The 14823-nt window shown below is 38.7% G+C and overlaps 1 protein-coding gene across 9 annotated transcripts in view; it reads left to right on the plus strand.

Annotated features, from left to right (window-relative positions):
* The window catches only part of cdc42bpaa (CDC42 binding protein kinase alpha (DMPK-like) a), a 75005-nt gene that overhangs the window by 19936 nt on the left and 40246 nt on the right, over window positions 1-14823 (plus strand). For all 9 annotated transcript variants that reach the window (XM_079632580.1, XM_079632572.1, XM_079632574.1 and 6 more), the window contains exon 5: window positions 140-288. In XM_079632580.1, the coding sequence (XP_079488706.1) occupies window positions 140-288 (149 nt within the window). The remainder of the gene's footprint in view (window positions 1-139; window positions 289-14823) is intronic.

The following is a 14823-nucleotide window of genomic DNA, read 5'->3' on the forward strand; positions in this document are numbered from 1 at the left end:
CATCCATCCATCCATCCATCCATCCATCCATCGTTCTATGTATCTACCGTTTTATCTTCTATCAATCTGCACATTTCTATTGTATCTGGTGTACGTCTGCTTTTATGCCGTTTAGTTCTGACATGTCTGTCTTCTGCAGTACCTGGTGATGGATTACTACGTGGGTGGTGACCTCTTGACTCTTCTCAGCAAGTTTGAGGACCGTTTACCAGAGGACATGGCCCGATTCTACCTGGCGGAGATGGTTCTTGCGATCGATTCTGTGCACCAGCTGCACTATGTCCACAGGTGAGACCATTTTGCTCTCTTTTTTGGGTTCTACTGCACGACACTGACATTTGGAACAAATTGCATGGAAATCAATGAGAATGTGACAAAAGTCTATGGGAATGTGTATTCTTTTGGGAACACAGGAAGTGACCTAATTGTTCTGATTTCAGCAATCACAGAGGACATTTTAGTACTGCCTTTGGCTACCCAGTTGCTATTGCGATGTATATTGCGGGGCACTGTTGCAGGGATTGCGCTCGGAGGCGCCCATCCTCTCAGATGTGGCTCCAGTGGAATTGATTTATTCTGGTCTTACTAATTGCAGGCTGCTGCTACGGAGCAGAGCAGAGGTCCGTGCGTACAGTTTGCTCTCTGGGAACTCAAATAAGGACTGTAATTACAGGTTTAGCCACCCCGGCCGTGAGAGATTTGTTTTGGACGATTTAAAAAGGGTGCGATACTGTGGGCAACTCCCTTCCAAAAAAGGAAAATAGATGAAGTTCCATTTTTACCCACGTTTGAGTGCATCGTCCAGTTTTGGACAGATTCACTCAAGCTTGAAATGAATGGTTACGTAACCTCTTCCATAGTAAAGCCCAAAGCTTAACTTAAGGTGCTGAGTAGACCGGCTTGACGAAGGGGCGGGGCTTCCATTGTTGTCATTTAATGCGGGAACGCATTGCAGGAAGTTGCCTATTTGTGTGCCAGGCTGTGAATTTCCTGTTAGTCTGTCCCCCATGCTGGAGGCTTTTCAGTTCACCGAGTCTGTTATGTATTGTTTGAGTTTCTTCGCTAATAATGTTTTTAATTTCTGAGCTGCTTGCTATTCACTATTAGTATAAAGTGTATGTTTGTCCCCTGCAGCAGTGTGCCCATGTTGATGCGCTACATCTTCCTGCTGTCCAGTTAAAGCTGTTTGCGTTTGAGTGGTAGTCAGAGCCCACACCATATGTTCAGTGATAAACTGTGACATGTTTTGGCCAAGACAGCTGTTCTTCTTACCTTACATCTCTATAATGTGAATGCACGGGCATGGCTGTGCTGGCGTTTTCATTGCAGTAATAGGAAGAATTTCAGTGTTTTGGTTCTGTATTTGGAGTGTTGTTGTTAAGTATATTATCAAGTGAAACAAAGTCTTCAAGACCCCCTGTGGTGAAAATCAAGTTTTTAATGTTGATTATATGTATATGTGGTGTTTTGAATGTGCTTTAAGACAAACCATGTATAAATGCATAAGTCAGTACCATTGCTGAGTATTTTCTCCTTAAAACGGCATTGATTTAAAGACAGTCTCAAAAACACTGTTTGAAATCGCTGGTGTTGCTTACGTCACAAACTACGATGTAACCACCAATTACGTCAGCATGGCGTCAGGTTTTAGCATATCATTAACCATGACCGATCTGAAGCAGTTAAGTCTCAAGAGAAGCCAGGTTATCCCAGTATATTTTTCTGTTGATATGAAAAATCGGGTACATTTAGCAATATAGCGGGTGAATTATATATATGATGTATATTACAATGTTATGATGAACTACATGCCTTTCTCCACTGACGTTCTGAGTTGTTCAAAGCGTGTCTAAGGATACTCATTTTTAGAAGGCAGCTGTGACACTCTTAGGTGGTGAATGGGAAAATGGTTTCTGTAACATTAGCAAATCATTAGCAGTTTGATAACGTAGTCAAGCAAAAGGCTAATCGTATTAATTACTGTTGTGTCCAACGTTGTAAAGAGCGATAACTTTGTGCTGCCGTTATAATCGTTTCACACACTAATAGAATAATATATTGAGCTGTCACGATTTCTCAATTCAATTTGAGTACTCGATTTAAAAAAGATCTCAATTGCAGTTTGCCTGTGTCGATTAAACAGCAAAATACTGAAAGTGGCTTATTCCATGGATGAGAATCCATGAACTGCATTATTAGACTGTTTTTAAAGGAATTGAGATATTACAACCATTTAAAATCATAATATAGCATAGTGCTATTGTGAAATCACAAAGGTTGCGTTTTTCAGTTAAATATTCAGTAAATATATGCGCTGGAATTGATCATGCTGTAAAGTATAACAACAAAGGTTCAATCAAACGGCTGTTGGTGCCTTGTGCGTGTATTTTTTTTAAATATAATACCTAATGTGCTGAATAATTTATATAATATACGTTACATTATGTAATTTAACAGTGTTGTTCAATAAAACCATATGATTTCTTGCTTTTGATACTTTATCCGAACCAATTGTTCTTATTATATGTACCGGTATGTCTATTTTAAGTCATTTTAATGGTTATTGTTCACTTGGGTCTATTTTTATTACCACAAAAAAATTACTCAATTAATCGTCAAAATAATTGTTAGTGACCGCCCTAATAATAATGTCATTTTTTATGATAGTAGTTTTCTAATTTTCTTTCTGACCATTTTTGCGGTAGGTTTTCCATAAATTGTCCGTGTGTGGAGCGTTATAAATGTCAGAGTAGTCATTTATTTCAGAAGAAAAAGGGAAAATGCTGTTTTCTATGAAATACACCCTTTAATAACTAAAACATTTTGATCTTTCCCAGGTGGCTATAGACTCATTTGCCTTTCCAATTAATCGCTGTTTATTTGAAACAAACAAAAAGGGAAAGTGAAAGGGTCTCCGTCCTGTTTCTTAACTAGGACAGTTGTGAATAGTTGTGTTCGGCTCCAGTCGAGTGGACTCCATGCGTGTAAGCGGAGCACAGTGTGGAGCTTGTGACCGCTGCACCGACCTGTTCACCAGAGGTCAGCAGTTCACCTCCCGCATTGCTCTCATTCCACATGCAGACAGGTATGTGACTCGCCCAGGACCATCCCTCTGAACACCACCAGACCAGCAGCAACAATCTGCTGAATGCAGGCTATTTTCAGCACCGCCCCTCAGCGTCTGGCTATGAGCGAGTCTGGCCAGCATTTAAAAGACATCTAACACTCGTATTCCTAGAAGAACCCAGTGGCGTGTCTGGGATTTTGACACCTCATTGTCACTTCTGAGGCTCTGACAGCCACACCACTGCCATCTGCAGTCTGCCTCGGCTCCGGTCATATGAGCTGTCACTTTAAATGCTTGAGCTTGTTACGATTTCGAAAATCGAATCAAATTTAGATCTTTTGAATTGGAATAAAATCAAATCAAATCGAACATCTGTATCGATACTAGGGATGTGCACGAATATTATAATTTTTTCGATTGTTCGATCTGGAATTATTATTTGGAAAATAAAATACTATTTGAATTTTACTACGTTTCTTTGCTGGCAGTTAATGCAGTCCATGATAAATCCCAAGCACTAACTCAGTTATAATTAAATGCACTGGGTGGCGCTGTGGAGCGTGTTTAACAAGTTGATTGTATTTGATCACTTAGTCTAATGTCGTCATCTGCCTCACGAAGTTTGGAATTACTTAGAGGAAAATTATATTGCAATATGGAATTACTTTTAATCAAATAAATGAATGAAACGGAGTTATCATAATATCACCACCACATTGAGAAATCACATGAAATCCAAACAGCAGTCGAATGATGAAAGACAGCTGTCCATCACTCCAGGTAATAGCAGCTGTACCTCCAGTGATCCGAGATAATACCTTGATAGCAAAATAATTTTGAGACACATGCTTCCTTTAAGTTTGGGTTTATGAAACCGAAAACCCGAAGTGCTTGTTTAAACTTTGCTTAGCAAACCGTTATCTTTGTGTCTCTGCAACCTCTGTCAGCACAGCGTGTTTTCTCACTCGAGCATGTGGATAGTATTGTTTTCTCAACATGAACGTGAAACAATATAAACACAATAACCATATGCTGACTCGAGTGCATATGTACATTCTGTGCGATTGTAGTGCGATTCTGCTTTATTAGCGGGTTAACTATTTTCCCGTTCGCGCTGCTTGAGCTTATGGTTTTGTTCTTTATATTTTTTGTTTACACACATTGTTTAATGTTTTTAACTAAAAGAAAACCTTAAGATATATAGGCTTGTAAGCTTGTTGTGTATATTGCCTACCGTATTTTCCGGCCATAAGTCACACTTTTTATTCATAGTTTGGCTGGTAGTTTGCGACTTATAGTCAGGTGCGACTTATATATCAAAATTAATTAATACTGACTGAGATGAACCAAGAGAAAACATTACCGTCTACAGCCGCGAGAGGGCGCTCTAGTTGGCGGAGTTGTTCAGAAGCGACACCGAGGAAGAATTCAATGGATTCAGTGTTGTGGAATGAGATCGCAGGAGCTTGGTGAACTTGCTTACCGGTAACTTGCTTGTTGGACTCGCCGGCTTATGTTAATTTAGCCTATTCAGCCTCCCAGGTATATGTTCTTTATGCTATTGTGTAGCTGAATAACTATTAATGTGTTATGTTAACATGCCGCCGGACACCTATTCAGCCTGTTGTTCTGTGCTATTGTGTAGTTGAATAACTTGCCTTTCCAGATTAAATATCTGTTCTTGGTCTTGGATTTTGTGAAATAAATTTCGAAATAAATGCGACTTATAGTCCGGTGCGACTTATATATGTTGTTTTTCCTCTTCATGGCACATTTTTTGACTGATGCGACTTATACTACGGAGTGACTTATAGTCCGGAAAATACGATAATTGTAAGTTTGTTCAGAAATGGTGACAAAAAAACGTAAAAAAAAAAACCTTTCTCGTTAAACATAATCTAAATAAACGAATATTCGATTTTTATAAGCCCGAATATTCGAATACAATATTTTTGAAAAATGCCCATCCCTAATCGGTACCCAGCCCTAATATCAACCACAATTTCGAACATTTCCTTTGTGTCTTCTTATTTGTTCAGGCTGCCAAAATTTTTGAAACATTTTCACAAAATTGGATTAAAAATGCTAAAAGTAGCATACTGCATGCTATTTCAAAAAGTAGTGATTATACCATACTGCACAGTATACAATATGCTAGTGTTCCATTCTGAACATAACCAAAGTGTGGAGTGAGATCCTGGTGGTGCTTGATTCAGGGTGTGGTGTGGCACAGCTGCACAGCCTCTTGGGATCGCCAGGATCGTCCATCTTTGCCTGGAATCTCAGGAGCTCCCAGGGGAATGAACATCGCTGCAGCTTCTGAGCGAGATCTCAACCCCAGATCCTCGACCACGTCGCTGATCACCATCTGCAGAATCCTGGAGGCCGCAGAAGAAAGCCCCCTCGCATTCCTGCGGTCTCTTTTAGCAGGAAGCCGACACTGAAGTCAGCAGTAAACTACTCTGTGACCTTTGTATGGCAGTTCACAGCTTCCTGTTCTTACAGTGTAACAACTGTAAGGTTTGAGTTAATGAAGTACAGTAACTGTCCAGCTGGAGGAAGCCATTAGTAACAGTAGGTTATTGTGGTTTAAGTATGTGAAGTTTTGTCTCTTCTTGTAAGATTCTTCTCAGGGCTGTTTTGGATGGGGAATTAACCTCTCCATCACAGCTCCGCTCCAAGCTATTGTGTAATCTGGGTTAATATTGATTCAGGTGTGCATGTTTTCTGCTCGAATGAGTTGCTGGCAGAGAAAATCCAGCCTGGAGCTCGTTCGCATCATGAGGTCGGCCTCTGTCGCATTGACAAGCACACACCTCAGTTATTCTGGAGCTCCTGAGATCTTCACTCTAGTGGTTTCGCGAGGTCTGTTTGGGATAATCCTGTTATCGACCCTCTTCTGGATTGTGTGCAGATATTGATCAGAATTCCTGAATGTCCACCCCTTTTCTCTCTCTCTCGGGATGATAACCTGATGGGTCAGATAGATACGGCCAGGTCCTTGGTGTCTCTTACAGTCAACTGCCAATAGCTGTCATCAGATAATGATTGGAACCGCCTTAGTCACCGTCCTTGCAGATAACATTCAATTGTTTTATTTTCTTTTGACCGGGAATTAAACAAACTATAATGAATCTATAGATTTCCCTAAGACTATAATGTGGAAATTGGGATCTTCGTTTTTGGGGAGGAACTAAAAATTGTGATGCTTTGAAACAAAACTGCATTTTTCAGCAGTATGATTAAAGTTACGCTTTTAAATGTAAACATTATTCATTTATATTAATATTATTATATTTTATATGAATATATTATTATGAATATGATAAAAAAAGTTTTACATGTTTCACATGAACAATCAATAATCAGGTGCAATCATCATGCAAGTGATTCCAGAAGTCTGCATCTCTCATTTTGTTCATATATATATATATATATATATATTAGTGGTGGGCATAAATACATTTTTTTAATCTAGATTAATCTCACTGTAATCTTGGAATCAATCTAGATTAAAATGGCTCATTTGAATTCTACCGAAGGCATTCAGAATATGTGTGCTACCCAAATAATGACTAAAAGTAAGTCTTTGAGAACGGGTTTCTCAAGCCAGGTGGCACATTAGACCAGGGGCTCATCTCCTGTTTCCAAAATGCATCACAAACTGCCTGAGAAAGCTGTTCTACTATGATAATTGGTGATGAAAACGGTCGCACACCGGACGAGAAGCGCCGCGTCGCGCAGGACCAAGTTTTTAAAATTCGAACACATTATTCTCTATGGTCGTAGTATAAGTAGGCGAATTGGGACCCAGCCTATGAGTGTGTACACCGGCGGCGCCATTCGGCGTCTGTCCACGGCACCCAGCAACGGTTCAGGACCGTGTTTAAAATCCTGCCGCGCCACAGAGCGCCATTTACATAGTTTTATATTAAATTTACATTTATTTGTCTCAAATCGTCGTTAATGTACTGTATATACTGACTTAACTCTGTGCTGCAATATATATATATATATATATATATAAATAATGACCAACAAATAAAATGACCAACAAAGTAACACATTACATGGTAAAAGTGGCAGATCTATTATTTTGCATCTACACTCCAAGACTTAACTCACAGATCATTTGACACAGTATCAGGTTGTTTTGTTCCGTCTATTTACGGTTATCACTGTCAATCGGATTCAATCGCACATTTAAATACATATCGCACATAAGAAACTTTGCGATATGTAGTAATTTGATTTGTGAATGTGTGATTTTATTAAAAGTATCACAAAGCCATGTGTGGCAGCTGAACCGAGAGAGACAGAGACATCAAATGAACGAGTTACACTTGTCAGATTCAAAAGCCTGCTAGTTAAAGATGTAACTTTTCTTCTGAAAACTCCAGTTATAATCAATGAAGCTGCCTACGCTGTGCAATGAAGCTCTTATTGACATCGGCTTTATAATTTGTGGGTTATAATGAAAGGATTTGCAATTAGAGCTCGCGGAACTCGTGATTGGCGATTGTTGTAAATAGAAACATTTGACGCTCTTCAAAGCGGTTTAAAAGCAGCCGGCTATCAGCGGGTACTGCAGTACGGCAGGTATCGTCACGTTAAATGATCAAACACATCTTTGATGGGACAAAGATTCATTTTAGCGGCCGCCAAAATATCTTCAATGCAGGTCACGAAAATATCCTAACTTTCCTAACTTTGTGTGTCCCAGTTTGATATTATCCAGATTGATGTAGTTAGTAACCGGTAGGATAGCTGCACTAGTGAATATATCCTTTTGTTCTGAGATTTTAAGTCATTTTAGATGCATTTTAGAAAAACAGCACCTGTTGAGGAAGTTGAGGCCTGTTGTAAACCGCTAAACAGGATGCGGTGTAAACCCTGAAGGAAGTGGTACACCACTGCTAGTTGTTCTGCTCCTCATAGGAAGTGATGCCTCATTTCCAGGAAATGAGACACCGTTCTTTGTGAAAGGCTCAGTGTGACTGAGATGAGACTGTCTAATAGTACGGCCGGACAGCTGACCATTGGAGACGTGAGTGGTCAGTAAGCCATGCCACTTCTCTCTCGGTCCGTCTGATGTCAAGGGCAGATGGTGTCCACAGATCAACATGCTCCTTTAAAGCAGGATTACCTCCCTTCCTCTGATCACTTGTCCTCTCTTTCTGTTGGTGTGTGTGTGTGTGTGTGTGTGTGTGTGTTGAGGCCTTGATGCACAACACTGACATCTTTGACTCTTTATTTGTTGATATGTAGCTAATTGGTTTATGTGAAGTGTCTGGAATGCTCTTAACAAAGGGCGGGGTTATGCTAGCTGGATTTAAACCAATTAAACACCAGAAAGTCAGATCTGATGAATATGAATATTGAGAGTTACTTTTTTTTTTTTTTTTTTTTTCACAGACCTTTAAACAACAAGCTTTGTTTATATGTCCAGAACTGCATTTTTTTATTTTATTAAAAAAAACCTCATAATGCCAAACGTTTTTTTTTTGAACTGCAGGAAGCAGTCTTTCCCGTGTTTCTTTGTGGAAAGAGAAAATCAGGAAGAGAAAATAGCTGCTAGTAGAGTAAACATGGTCATCACTGTAAGTGGTCTATTTGCGGAAGGGCTGGGGGGGGATGTTTGCTGTTTTGTCCACCCCCCCCCCCCTTCCACTCGCGAGACTGACAAATAACAAATAGACGCAAGAGAGAGGAATGCTGGGTCATGCTAAAGGCCATTAGTGTTTACTGTTTACGCATTTATAGGGAAAATTGCAGGGTTTTAAGTACAGCTCATGACTTTGGACCGCCTAGCCATGGGAAAGCGTTTCAGTTCATTGAGCACTCTCTCTTTCTGGCAATGCAAATTCAACAGTGCTTTATTGGCATGACAACAAGTTAGTGTTTGGGGTTATTCAAATCTGTAACATTTAAGCATGAGCGCTAGTAATAGTGATTAGTGTTGTCACTATACTGGAATTTCTAACTTTGATACAATACCTTGAAAAGTATCTATATTTAATACCATGTGATGCCACAGGGAAAAATCCTGCATATGCCGGTAATGTCATATAGATATTTTTAATATATGTATTTTTTTATCCATCTATGGAAAGTCTAGGCAATCAAAAAAATCTTCTGAAGAGATGACTTTATATGATAAAGCTTTTAAGATTTTTTCATGTAAACGTTGATCAATTATAGATTTAAGTACTGAGTAATATTAATTAACTTATTACTTATGGGGTTAGGGTAGGATTTGGTTGAGTTGCATGTAATTATGCATAATTTACTGTTATTACTATGGTAAGTACATGTAACATGTAAGGACACTGTAAAATAAAGTGTTACCCAAATAACTAACAATATTTTTAAAGAAATATAATAGAATTAAGATACAAATTAAATGGACTGCTTCAGTTATAGGTCTAACAGTAGTATTCAGGTAAGAAACTGAATAAAGAAACAAAGTAGCCTAATCAAATTTGAAATAACATTGGATAATCTCCATTGTAAAATTTAAATACAGATGAATCAGTCAAGAGCAGTAAGTGATTTTCTCTGGCTTTTGCTGTTTGATTAACCCATTTTTGCTGGATGCTGCGCGCCGAAACATTATATCTAGCGCCGGTTACTGCGTTGCGCAACTCTGAACCTCCTGCCGGCTGCTGCGTAGCGCAGCATTTTGTATTCGTCATACTTTTAATGACACGTGCAGCATGTAACGCACTGTCATAGGTTCAAATACACACGAGGTGGGTCTTGAGTTTTTAAAGACCACGTGACCACCCAAATGTACTGTGGTTCGTTCAAAAGCCTTGTTCAGTGTGTTGGCATGCTGATATAATTGATTTATATATAATTAAATATTTTTTCTTTCCCATATGATTTTGAGAATTTTTTGAGTTATGTTAGTGCTAAGGGAGCATGTTTTAATCAAACCTGTGATTCTTACCTTCAAAATGTATTTTATTTCATGTTTCTAAGTGCTACAGAGGCTTAGATATTCAGGTTTTGGTAGACGTTGACAATTTTTAGTATTTTTTCAGAAAACCCTCAGGAGATAAGGACATTTATCCAAGAATAACAGGTTTTTATAGGCGTTTTTAGCAGGCGTTTTAGGAGTAAATGGGTAAACATTAACAACATAGAGAGCGGCACGTTTATTAGGTTGCTGTCCCTTTAAAACCAGATGATGCACACACGGATTCAAAATACTGTTACACATTCTTCCTGAACTGAGGTGGCCGCTGTATTATGTGTGTGTGTTTTCGATGTGAGTGCGAAATCTGCGCAAATGAGTAGAATTATGCGCAATTACTTGCCGAAATTCAGACCTGGTCACACCAACACTATTTAACCGTAGTAAATTAGAAGACTGACTGAATGAAAGGAGGCGGGTGTGTGAGCAATAAAGCGCAGCTGGTATCGGTGTATCGATACCGCTGAAAGGAGTGTTGGAATCGTTTCAGATATTTCAGTATCGATACATATCGAAATATTGATATTTTTGACAACACTATTGCCTTTGCAAACATCACTAATAGCAGTGCAGATCAAACTAAGGTCATGTGTCCAACAAAGCCTTTTTAGCCAGCCGAAAACACCAGGAGCTCCTCTGAAAATGCCTTGCTTCGGGCTCCTGAAAGCACTTATTTTTCAAGCACCCTGAATCAAACTTCACTGAAAGTTTGTTTCTAAATATAAGAATCTCAATACAATGTAAAGCATTTGCTCTGGCTCTTGTTTTAAATTATTTTATTCCGTTGTTGTGCTTGTTGTCGTCTTGTTGCCGTTGTACAAGAAGGATGTGGTTACTGGTCGGTGTGGTAATTGTCCCGCCCCTCCTCCACTGTGATTGGACAGCTGGGTAAAAAGCGACAGTGATGAGCTTTGAAAATTAAATTTTACCCCAAAAAACGTCCGTAAAAACCGGCAAGCGCTCAGTGTGAAATAGACGCGCAGTGTCTCGTCACGCTTCTGGCATCTTTAAATACACGGCGCTACCATTTGAAAATATTTGGGGGTAAAAATGCTTTGGTGGACACCGCCTAAGAATCCTTCTATATCTCCAGCATGTTAATGTTAGGAATGTGTGGAATTCTGTCTCTCTCAGTATCTTGGCAGTACCGATCTCTTTTTCTGTAAACATAGCTTGTCTGATAAGAGTTTCCAGTCGTCTCGTGATCATGCCGTGAGGTTGGCATCAGCTTGCCTTAATAGGACATTTTTCTTTTTTCCACCCAATTTCTATCAAACCAATTAGCTGGCAAAAAGCACTCAGTTCAGTCCTCACGCGCATCACTCAGAAACTATCTCACAGCGCCCGCATTTAGTGTAATGAGTTGTCTTTCACTGCTTATTGCGTTTCAACGGTTTAAAATCACTTGTTTTTAAAGAGCAATGCTTAAAAATGCGTGCAAATGATACGGTTTTGTGATGGCGCAGCACAGCAACGTCACTTGAGCGTAACCGTGGTAGAGACAATAGTCCAAAATAAATACCAAATTCCACCGGTTAATGTCTACCAGTATATCGTCCACCCCTAGTTTAATATTGGTTATTTTATTTGTTTCATGTTCTCACCAGGCAATATAATAAACATAAAACTCGTTGCACGTAAACCCATATTTATACAGTGCTGTTTTCTTTTTAGGATATTTTTTTTCTCTAGAATATTTTGTTACATTATAAATGTCTAGACTGTCAGTTTCGGTCAATTTAATGCATCCTTGCAGAATAAATCTGAACTATATCTGAACGATAGTTGAGTGTGTGTTCTGTGCGCGTATGTGGTATGTTAGTGATTATGGCAGAATAAACCCTTATAGTATGATCAGGACACTGATGTGAAACGGTTCATTTTGAAATAGTTACTGGTTACATTTATCCTGCTTATTACATGACTACTTTCTGAATCAGTAAATGGTCATTGGTCATTATTCATAAGTTATTAAGAAATAATTGATTGCAGAATGCCTTAATTCACAGTATCATGTCCTACAGAGAGCGACTAATAAGTGCGTTGGAATGCTCTGTGGGTCAGAGCGGTTTTTGGGCTGGCTGAGAAAGAAAGAAAGAAAGAAAGAAAGAGAGAGAGAAGTTATTTTTAACAACACGGCTCTGTTTCACAGTGCCCACTGATCCTTTACTGTCTCTATCACTCACACACACACATAGTCTTCCACCACCTGCCCATCAACTGACCAGCTGCTGCTCCTTCTGTCTGTCTCTCTCTCTCTGTGTGTGTGTGTGTGTGTGTGTGTGTGTGTGTGTGTGTGTGTGTGTGTGTGTGTGTGTGTGTGTGTGTGTGTGTGTGTGTGTGTGTGTGTGTGTGTGTGTGTGTGTGTTAAAGAGACCCTGAGGACATTAAACGTTGCATGACCATTCACACCATAAGATCATTTATACCTATTTTTAAAAATCTCAATACATATCTAATTGGCACCCAAGAGTCGCAATAGCATATCGTCCCAACCAGTCTACAGGGACACTTCTCTCTCTTTCTCGATTGTTTTCCTCAAACTCATCTTAATAATGTCCTCTGGGTCTTTGTTGACCACGTACATCAGCAACAATTTTGACTGATGCTGATAGCTTGTTCAATGGTCAATATATTAATTATTATATTTAAGACACACTTTTCCGCTCCTCAAATACATAAAACATTAGCCTTTTATATATATTTGCATTTGTAGTCTCGCCGCAGCTGTGGTGACGCGCGTCGGCTCGACAGGAAACCAGCACTAATCACATTTTAATGTCCTCCTGCTTCCCAGCGTTGTGTTTCTGTCAGGGTCTGTGTGTAGCATCCTTCATGTAAGAGGAAGATAAGTTTTTCTTTCAGCACTTTGACTGGCTGAGGGGATGATGTTAGCTCCGGTGTTGTCAGGACTGGGGTTTAGTTCACCTACCGGCAGGAGGGACGTCGACCTTGATCCTTAATCCGTCCAACGGATGATTGTGTCATGTTGTTAGATGCATCTCACTGGGTTATATTCTTATATTTGACCTGCAAACTCATTAAAAATCTGAAAATAAATAACTTGTGTGTGTATTAGTTATTAGACCAGTGTTATTTTAGTATTGTTTACATACTATTATAGTATTTATTATTATTTTTAATTAGCTTTTAAAGCTGCAGTCCGTCGTTTTTCCTCTTTGTCGCCATCTCTGTTCGAAATCTGCAATTGCAGTTATTCGCGGAATTATTAACTGTGCGTGGGTAGTAAATCGGCATGAAACAGCGCATGAACACAATGTATTGAGGAGAACCTGTCGCTGCCGCGTCGCTGTGGATACTGTACTGTCATCAGCAATCTCAGAGTATAACGTACTTTTTGAAAGTGTCAACATTAGAATTTTCATCGAAAAATGTCATCTGAACAAGTAAGTAACATTCACTTTTGTTCTGACCAAATTCGGGGGGTGGGGGGGAAGCATTGCAGTAGCTATATCATGCTGATTAAATCTAACGATTGCTTATATCACGTCAAAACATGAAAAATATATTTTTTCTGAAGTCCGAAGTCTTTGGGTTTTACAACTGGTGAATCTCCAGTTGTCACTGGTGATTGTCGCTTTAAACTTTCGGGATCCGCCATACCAAGTGCTAAGCTAAATCTCCACCATCATCCACACACGCTATAATAGCCGACTAGCCGAGACTCCTTCTCTATGTGTACAGAAGTGACGTAATGACGCAAAGACATGCTCGAAATTCCCGCGGAAATCCACCAGTACCACTAGAATTAAAATCATTATTATAAGCTTACCGTTTTGAATCGAGGTAAGGCAAGCAGATCGTTTTGAACACTGTCTGGTTACGTTTTTTTTTCAAAAATGTATTTTTTGATATTTTTAAACCCAAAAAGTGCCGGACTGTAGCTTTAAGATGGTTTTATATTGATTTCAAATTTTAGTAATTGTGTTATGTCCGTTTGTCATTTTTATTAGATTTCTTATATTTCTATTTAATATTTCTGTTTATTTCTATTTCAAATTTAGTGTTCGTAATATTACTACTTAAACTTATTTTAGTTAGTTGCATAATTGTAATTTTTTTCTAAGTTTACGTTTTTTTATCTCGTATTTATATTTTATTTTATTTTATTTCCGCTTTAATTTCAGGAATAATTGTTAGTTTAATAAAAGTTTTACAGGCCTCGACAAAAAGGACTGCCTGATCGGGCCAGTGCTGCATCTTCACAGAAGTTGATATTTTGCGCATTTTTTAGCCTTGCCAATTTAAATATTCAAGTTTGGTACCCAGAGCACCGCGTCTCACATCGCGCAAATACTATTTCACAACTTCCAGAGCTTGCACGGACATATTCACAGAAAATTGTCAAATTACCTGTCGAGTATCATCGTGAACGTAGTAGACATTAAACGTTAGCATGAGATACATGTGTAACAGTATATTGGGTCCGTGCAACTCTTAAAGTGACAGCAGCCTAATTATCCTGCTGTATTGTTTTTATGTTAATCAAACCAAAGAAAAATCGCTCACTGCTCTTGACTGAATACCTGTAATAAGGGTTCATCTATATTTATACAGTAAAGATTATGCAGTGATATTTTAGATTTGATGACTATTTCTGTACCCTACCTAAAAAGTTAGACTTACATGAAAAAGCTGAAAATAACTGTTTATTTCATTTGTATATGTTTGTTCTATTGTTTATTTGTGCTATTGCTCATAATTTGATTATTTGTTATTTTATTACTGACTGTCTGTAACAATTAAAAAAATGTAT

The sequence above is a fragment of the Phoxinus phoxinus genome (genome assembly GCF_949152265.1).
Source record: "Phoxinus phoxinus genome assembly, chromosome: 13".
Lineage (NCBI taxonomy): Eukaryota > Metazoa > Chordata > Actinopteri > Cypriniformes > Leuciscidae > Phoxinus > Phoxinus phoxinus.